The sequence below is a fragment of the Zonotrichia leucophrys genome, chromosome 24, assembly GCF_028769735.1.
Source record: "Zonotrichia leucophrys gambelii isolate GWCS_2022_RI chromosome 24, RI_Zleu_2.0, whole genome shotgun sequence".
NCBI lineage: Eukaryota > Metazoa > Chordata > Aves > Passeriformes > Passerellidae > Zonotrichia > Zonotrichia leucophrys.
The window spans coordinates 7745297-7754073 of record NC_088193.1 but is presented as its reverse complement, the minus strand read 5'-3'; the positions used below and the strand labels follow the sequence as shown (position 1 = coordinate 7754073).

Below are 8777 nucleotides of genomic sequence, written 5' to 3'. Positions count from 1 at the left end.
CCCCTGCCCAGCAAACATCCCATCTCCCAGGAACACCAAACCCCTGGCTCGTGTGCCTAACCCAGCTTCTGATGATAAACAATCAGGAGAGCAGCTACCCTCCATCCCTTCCATCCACTGGCCACCCCTCCTTCCCTGGGCAGATTTATCCACATTAAATCATACACTGTCCCACCCTTCAGATATTTCCTCCACTGCCTAAACCATTTTGAAGCCAACATTGCCTTAGCCTGCAGCAGGGTGTTCAAGAGATCCATGGAGGAGATGTGTTAAAGCACTTTATTGGTGATCACAGATAGTCTGTACATTCAGCTAAGTACAAAACCCTCTCCATTAACCCCAGAGAGAACGACAGCCACCAGGAGCTTTGAATGCTGGCTTGGCTCCCTTCTGAGGAAGCAGAAGAGAAATGTTAGAAAAAATAGTCTGATTTGCCACTCCAGTTGGACTCCAACAGCAAACTAGTCCTGCAGTCTGCAGCCTGAGCTGCAGCTCAGAGAATTAAGAACTCGTGTCTACCAAAGGGATGCATGAGGAAGGATTTGGCATCTCCTGTCATGCTCTGCCTCAGGGTCCTGCCTCCTACTTCTGATGCTCCACTGTCAAGTGCTGCTGTAATTTATCAAGACTAATTAAAAATTTCATCTCAAGAGCTCTAAACCATCAGGGAAGAGATTTCCATGCCCACCACAGCCTCATTTGTCATCCAAGCTGCTCTCTGGCAGCAAGGCGCCACCGGAGCTCTTCTTCCCTCTGTGGAGGCACAAGCCACAGTCCAACTCCACGTCAATGTCCCCAAATTTCAGCTGGCAGGACTCATTGCAGCTGCAGGAGAGACAGTGACAATGGTCAGGGACTTGTGGGTAATGAGACCCCCTGGCTCACCCTACCCTGCGTGGGAAGGCTGCTCTGTGGTAGCACGGAGCCCGCTCCTTCACGCCAAGCCACGCTTGTGTACATATGGACACCCACACTCCTTATCCCATGACACACTGGTGCATGGATTTCCCAGCCCACTGCTGGATCTGGGTGCTGCTCTTGGCTGCCCAGCCCGTGCCCTGTGCCAGGACCCCTCATACCAGCGGGATGCAGCAGCGTTGGCGGCCACAACGGCGAGAGCACCCAGGTAGTGCCAGCAGAAGCACATGGTGAGGAACAAGAGGTTGCTGGAGTCGCTCTGGTCCCAGCCTGGTCCTCCCCACGGAGGGGACAACACAAACCCAATCTGGTCACAGATGAAAGAGAAGTCAGACTTTAGCACATCCCTCCTGTTTTCCTCCTGATTTTAGCCTCCCTGCTGCAGCTGACTGTGGACTAGCACTGTAACCCCAAGTAACACCTGGGACACTGCCCTTGGCTTCCCTAACCACTGACACAAGGGTGTCAGGAGGGGATGGATTCTCTGCAGATAATCCTTAGGGCTTGCAGTGCAAGCCCAGCATCCTGGAAAAGGGCAGCATCCAAAAAGTGACATTGCCAGTCTGTGCATTTCCCCCTAGACCAAAAGATGGGAGATTACATGAGAGATTTCCAGATGTTTCCAGTTACTTGGAGCAAACAGAGGAAGAAAATGGACCTAATAAAATTAATAAGATTTCATGATTGTGGTTTCCTTCCCCTGTGGGCTCCAATTTCCATTCTCCATTCATTTCCAGGTCTGTCCATTCTGCTACATTACACATGCACTTCATGATGGCAACTCTGGCACTGAGCCTCATTTCCTGTTCTTATTTACAAAGATATTTGAACAGCCTGGAAGTTTAACCCCAACAGATGTGCCTACAGGGGCAACTCCACTCCACTCAGCTTCCTAGGTGCAAAGATCTGAGGAGAATGCTGGATAGACACTGACCTGCCAAAGCCAAGAGCCCTGGAGCAGGAAGGAGCTGGTCCTGAATGTCTCCAGGATGATATGGTCTCGGTGGAACACCTCCAGGAGGGCACAGAGGGCTCCAGCAAAGATAGCCATGGCCAGCAGGGAGTGGAGGTGCTGGTCCAGCACAGCATCGCTGTAGTCACGGAAACAGAAGAGCAAACCTGCCAAGATCCACCCTGTGTTAGCAAAGGACACTCTGGGGTTTTCTCTTAAAAATCGTCTGAAAACTCACTCTTAGGCTCCAGGCCTTGCCGTGATCTGCCTTGGGGAATAGAACCAGAGAGCCACCAGCTGCTGTCACCACCTTCCCTCTGCTATCAGCAGGCAGCCCCAGCGCTGTCTCAGCTCTGCTCCCTGTACCTGTGGGAGTCTCTGAGCCCCTTTACCTGGGGGGATCCCTGTGTCCCAGCCAGGGCTGCAGGAGGAGCACAGGGATGGGCACCCTGAGCTCAAAAGATGGTAAGGAGCTTTGTATCTGTCCCTCTGCATCCAGCCAAGGTGGGGGAATGACACCTTTTTGTAACTTCAGAGTGAGAGAGCTGCTGGCCACCAGGAGAAGCAGAGATCCCTCAAGCATCCCGTGGCATCCAGCTATGGTTGGATCCATATTTAGGAGGAGCAGGGAGGGGGGGGTGACTGTCACAAAACCAGTGTCATCGTGCATCCACACCCCCTCCAGGTCTGCCTTTGTGGCCCCCAGACTGCACAGGAGCTGTCACACCCATGAGCACTGCAGCAATTCCTTATTCTGTGTCTTCCCCCAGCACCAGGTACAATTCACCTTCCACAAGCAGAGCCAGGGACAGCGAGAGCCGGTCTAAGCCAGGGGGCAGCTTGAGTGGGGAGTGTGAGACCACGTCTGTGATGCCGGAGAGGAGGAAGAAGAGGTAGATGGTGGAGTAGTGCCAGTGGGTGAGGTCAGTCCAGCTGTGCGTCTTGGGGCTGTACAGCTGCAGGTGGGGACCAGTGGGGACAAACTGCTCCACCAGTATCCCTGGACAAAGACAGAAAAGGTCACTTTTCCTTATACATGGGGAAATTACAAGCCTGAGGAAATGTTTCTTTGCAGGTGTGGAGCTGTAAAATTCCTTTGCTGGTGTTTGCCCAGGAGAATGACAGCAAGCTCCTTGTCCCAGGGTGTGCCACAAACATGTTCCTAAGTCCCACTAAAACAGGCCCAGTGTTGTGGAAGAGTTGCTGCTGTGCTAGCAGATATTGGGGCACAGACTCACCATCACTCTCTCTTACCTACTAGAGCAAAGAAAACTTTGACTGCGCCTTCGAAGAGCTCGGCGTGCCCACGGCCCGGCTGGCCCTCAGCACCCCCTTTCCTCCTCAGGTACTTCAGGGGGTACCTCACCGACCACCACAGGCCAAAGGCGAAGAAGAAAGTGCCCCGGAGGGCACTGCCCAAAAAGGTTGTTGGCATCGGGCTCATTCTCTGGACCTGCAAGGACAAACAGTGCCTGAGGACCAACCAAAAGCATCCCCAAGGGAGTTGTTGGGCTGCTCAGCATCCCCAGGGATCCACATCACGACAGAGCAGGTGCACATGGCTCAGGTGCAAAAGGGGAATACCAGAAATGGGAAATCAGCACAGGGAAACTGCCACTGTGCACCACTGTGTATATGAGTGTATGTATGTATTTATGTGGCTGCATATAAAATCAACAGAACTTCATGCCAGAAAACAATACAGTAGTGCCCAAGAAAGTGTAACAGCTACTAGAAGAGGAAGCACAACAAAGTTTTTACCAATAAAAAGCAACATGACAATGATTTCCTTAGACCATAAACTTGCTCCAAACTAGGCAATTACCAGGGTGTGAATCCAGAGCTGGATTAGGAGCTCCAGCCAGTGAAGGCTTTTCTGGGCTGTGCAGGAGGAGGCAACCCAGGAACCATTAACATTTGGAAAAAGAGCCTTATGCATATTCCACACAACCTTTGTGTGGCACACAAGGGGTGATTTGACACAAGAGATTTCCTCTCCATAGGAAGAAGCATAAAGAAAGCCTTGATGAAGTCAGACCAATGCCAGAGTACAAACCAAGTAGGATGCAGAGGAGCAAAGGTACAGCAAATTTATATCCTGCAAAGTATTTCAGCCATAACAAGATTGCTTAGAAAAATCCCAGTGTAGCGAGTACAGAAAGGAATAAATAATGATCAAAGTGTTTCTAGCATTGTTTTACCTGGAGATGGTCTTATTCCCTCCAGAAAGACCTCCTGAGCTCCTTGCTCTCTGTAAGCTTCTATCCCCTAATGAGGACTCACTTTTCTCCTCCTCATGGGCTTTCTGGTCCTTTTCTGCAGCTGGGATGTGCACAGAGGAAGGCATTACTCATTCCAAGGCTTCCACACTGACCTGCCCTTGCATCACAGATCACATCCTCACTGTGTTTATAAATACCAAAGCAAATTACAAAGGCTGGATGAACAACCCCAGCATGTTCTCCGAGTCCTCCCACACTAGAAAGTAATTAGGCACTGCAAAACAAGGGTAGGATGTGGCATGGCAAGTGCCTGAGGTGAGGGAGAGTTCTGCAAGACGTTCCAGGTCAGGTTATGGCTGCAGAGCTGGCATGGGTCAGACTGGCTCAGCTCTATGTGGCAAACACAGGATTGGAATGTGGAAACCATTGTCATCCTTTGCATCTCTGGGACACAGGCAATCTGGGAAAGGCTCAAATCTATGCTAAGGTTTCCTTTCAGGATGGAAATTACTAAACTGCCTTTCAGGTAGGTGAGAAATGACCCATCCAGGAGCTGGGAATCACGTATGGCTCTCTGCTCTATTTGGGGTGCCTGCATTAGGGTGAGGTGGTTGATGCCCCAGGAGAACCCACATCTTTCTTGATTATACCCTGGGCACTCCAGCCAGGACACTTCTCTTCCTTGCACAGACATCTACATCTGAAGTGTCTAACAATAAAGCACATTTAAGCATAGCACAACTGCATGATACATAACCAAATTTTACCATTGTCCTACTTGTGACTGCAAGGGCAACAGCCTGAAATTGGAGCATACCCTGATTGAGAGGCATGTGAGGAACATTAATTTGGCATGATGAAGGGGAGGAGAGAAGGAGAACAGAGACATCCCAGAGTCCAGAAATGACAAACGTGTCCCACCTGCAGCGCCAGTGGCTGCTCCAAGGCACACCAGCATCCAGGATTAACCTGGGGGTCTGTCACCCCACATCCACCTGCCGTGTCCCCCTTGGTCTGAGTTACCAGCAGACCCAAATTGCTGTTTCAGAGCTGTCCCTGGAATCTCCTACCCTGACCATCCCTCACCACAGCAGAGCAGCCTCGCTCTTCCTTGCAGCACCAGGGACCCCCTTGTTTCACAGCACCTCTGCAGCCCAATCCAGCAAGGCTCTGGGGAGTTGGCACGAGTCTCCTTTGCTTCCCAGCAACTGGAAACAGCCCTTCAACAGCCACCACAGATCCCAGAATGGTTTGGGCTGGAAGGGACCTTAGAGTTCATCTCTTTACTACTCCCTGCCATAGGCAGGGACATGTTCTACTAGGCCAGGTTGCCTTGAACACTTCTAACATTTCTAAGAATCCAGTCATGCCTTGGGGCATCCCTCTTGTAGCAGAGATGGCCCAAACCACCATCAGACAAGCAGAAGTTTGAATGTAGCTTACTCACTCACCAAAAAAAAAAAAAAAAAAAAAAAAAATTAAAAAAAATCCCACCTCCTTGTATAAAACAGCCACTATTCTGCAGCAAAACCAGACGTTTCCAAGCAACAGTCCACTTGCACAGCTCACACATTTGAAGCACAGAAAAACAACCCCCACATTCACAGAGCCCCTCCAGCAGCCCAACAAGCCCAACCCTGACACCCCTGACCCAGTGGCTTTTCTCACCCAGCTTTGGAGCTCACACTCACATAAAAGCTCATTTAGCTCCAAGGAAGTGGCAGCCAGCAAAGAGCAGAGACACCAGGTTATTTCTTCCTCCTGGGAACTGCTCTGTCTGTCAGAGCACTTGAAATATGGCTGCAGACAGAAGTCATTACCTAAGCTGCCCTTCTCCCTCCACAGCTTCCAGGCTGTGATGCTCCTGCTCAGTCGCCCCTGGGAGCTGCCTGCTGTCCTTGCAGAGCCATGCCTGACTGCTCACAGCCTCATCAGCCTTGGCTTGGGAAGGACAGCGTTCCTGCCCAACTCCCAGGCTCTCCCCTGGAGCCCCTGCAGCTCCAGATCCATCACCATCCATGATTTTGACCCCGCCTGCTCTAGTGCAGGGGATTGCTGCTGTCCCTCTGGATGCACCAGCACTCCCTACAAGCACCCATCAGCATTTCAGGACAGCCAGCTTGTGTGCAGAGGGCAAGCTCAGCACCTGGCTGCAGACATTTGGGAGGGTCTTCTCTTTGCGACTCCTCCTCCATCCTTGGACATTTCCAGGGATCCAGGGGCAGCCCCAGCTTCCCTGGGCACCCTGTGCCAGGGCCTCACCTTCCTCACAAGGAAGAATTCCTTCCCAATATCCCATCTATCCCTGCCCTCTGGCAGTGGGAAGCCATTCCCCCTGTCCTGGCACTCCAGGAGTCCCTTTCCTGCTTCTTGGGGCCCCTCCAGGCCCTGGAAGGGGCTCCAAGGGCTCCCCAGAGCCATCTCCTCTTCAGGCTGAACAACTTCCATCCTCTGTTATCACACAGCTCCAAAACACAATAATCCCCCCAAAAAATGGCTAAAGCCAGAGATTTCTGGCACCATCAGCACCACTTCCACCAGCCTCACCCACAGCTGTCATCACAATGAACCCTTGTCTCTCATGGATGTTCTCCCCATGTTCCTTCTTTTCAAGTTCCAGCAGCCATGGCACAGCTGCTCACCAATGTACAGATGGAAGAGTTTACCTGTGACTCCTGCCTGTCCTTCTCCCTCTCCAGATGTGTCAGCAAGGAGGTTATTACTCAGAACAGGCAGATAAAGGGAGAAGCCACCACGGGGAGGTGCCCCTCAGACAGGATGTTTGGAGCTGTACATTCCATGGGCCAGTTCAAAGCACCCTGAGTCAACCACCTTTCACAACCTGGGCCACCTCCTGTCTGCTATTAAAAAAACAGCCAACAACTCTCCTGGAGTTTGCCACAAAAATCAGAATAAGCAGCCAGTTCCTGTTCCCATGGCAACCTTGTGTACTCAGTTTTAGATGGGGCTGGGGATGACTGGGAAAGCCAAGCAGAGAGAAGGCAGCAGTAAGGTCTGACAGGGCTCTGCTGCAGGTCTGGGAACTGGGCTACCAGGGACATGATAACCTTTTAGGGGGTCCAATCTTATAAAAGTTGCCTGAGGACAGGAGATTTTGGGCCAGAAGCTCACAAACCAGAGCAGAGCCTTTGTGAGCTTCCCCTCCCAGCCCACAGCAGCTGAGAAATGTGGGCCATGGCCCTCTCTCCCCAAAAGATGGGCAGGAAGGACACAGCAGCCTGTTTCCACTCCTTTTCCTCTCTAATACAGCAATGCTGCCCTTCACCAAGCAGCCACAGACACAAGCCACCTTGAAGCTGCTACCCATCCCACTGATGACTGCAGAGATGAGCAGTGCAAATGCTACAGGCAAATAAATACCTCAGGCCACCCAAGTCCTTCCAAAACATTGAGGTGATGGTGCAGAAACATTCAGCATCACCCCAGAGCCCTGCTCAAGCCCCCGACCCTGGCACAGCCACATTCCCAAACCAGCAGTTCTCCTAGGAAGTTGAATATTTCTCTCACTTGTGTTGCCAAACCCACCCCAAAGGAGGCTTGCAGAACCAGCCTTGCCCAGAGCCAGTGACCCACAGAAACCCAAGGCTGGAGCAGTACAGAAGCAAAGCAGCCTCCCCAGGGTGATGGGCTGTGATCCAGCAGAAAAACCACCAAGCCATAGCCAGGAGCCTTTTATTCCCATTATCTTCATATCAAGTGGGAGGAAGGAAGGAGAACAAGAGGTTGTGCCGTACACCCATCACTGCTCACTTCCAACGGTGCCTGAGAAGCAGGATGGGAGGAACAGGGATGGGTACACTGCAAAAGGGTCCTGGGAAGCTCACAGTAGCAAAGGGGCTTCCACAAATGGCAGCTTCACTAAGCTTAGGAACTTGTTACAATATTAAATCCAAGCACAGGGAGAAACATAGCCCTCATGGGAGTTCTTCCTTACAGACCTACCCCTGAAAATAATGCAGGACGAGAACCATACCTTTTTGCAGCAGCACGATCTGCTGAAGAGTACCTCTTTGAGGTCTTCAGCTCTTAATTGAGCTCTTTGAGCTCAATTTTCCTTTCTGCAACCACCTACCTCTACAAACCACTGCCACAAAGTGCAAGAAGCTGCTTCCCAAGCTGTAGGAGTCAAGCCCCTGGGGAAAGTGGGGAAAGATGAAGTGGGAGTCCAGCAGCTGGAGAATGATGGGAAGAGCAAGGCCCAGCTGGAAAGTATCTACACAGAGGATCAATGTGCCTTTTTCCATAAAGGGCCAGGAAAAAGACCAAAGAGAAAGACTCTTTGAAAAGGGCAAGTTAAGTTGCAGGCAGTGAAGGAAGTTTTCAGTGCCTTAACAGTTGTGGAAAGGAGGTTTCTTTTAAACCATCCCCATGAGAAAAATGAGGATTTAACTCTCATGGGTGGTTGGGAGAAAAGACAACAAATCCCCCAAAATCCCCTAGCAGATCACTGAAACTCCATGCATGCTAAAATCACTGTGGGCACAAATGGATGTGATTCCATTTCAATTCTTTAGGAATATACCCCTTCTTACTCCTAGGAAAAGACTGAAGTGTGTCCAACTCCCTCCAGCTCCTCAAGCTAAACCCTGAATTGAATTTGATTTTGTATTTTTGTTTTTTTCTTGTTCTTTTTCTCTCAGCTGTAACTGCAACATCTTGCCCCT

At 51.0% G+C, this 8777-nt stretch overlaps 1 protein-coding gene across 1 annotated transcript; it reads right to left on the bottom strand.

Annotated features, from left to right (window-relative positions):
- Positions 1–372: 372 nt before the first annotated feature.
- Positions 373–3314, bottom strand: LOC135457463 (transmembrane protein 45B-like). The gene is made up of 5 exons (XM_064732064.1): positions 3125–3314; positions 2658–2870; positions 1853–2037; positions 1080–1225; positions 373–825 (listed from the first exon to the last, which is right to left on the bottom strand). The coding sequence occupies exons 1-5, from the start codon at positions 3312–3314 to the stop codon at positions 696–698; spliced, it is 864 nt and encodes a 287-aa protein (XP_064588134.1). The 3' UTR covers positions 373–695.
- Positions 3315–8777: the final 5463 nt, after the last annotated feature.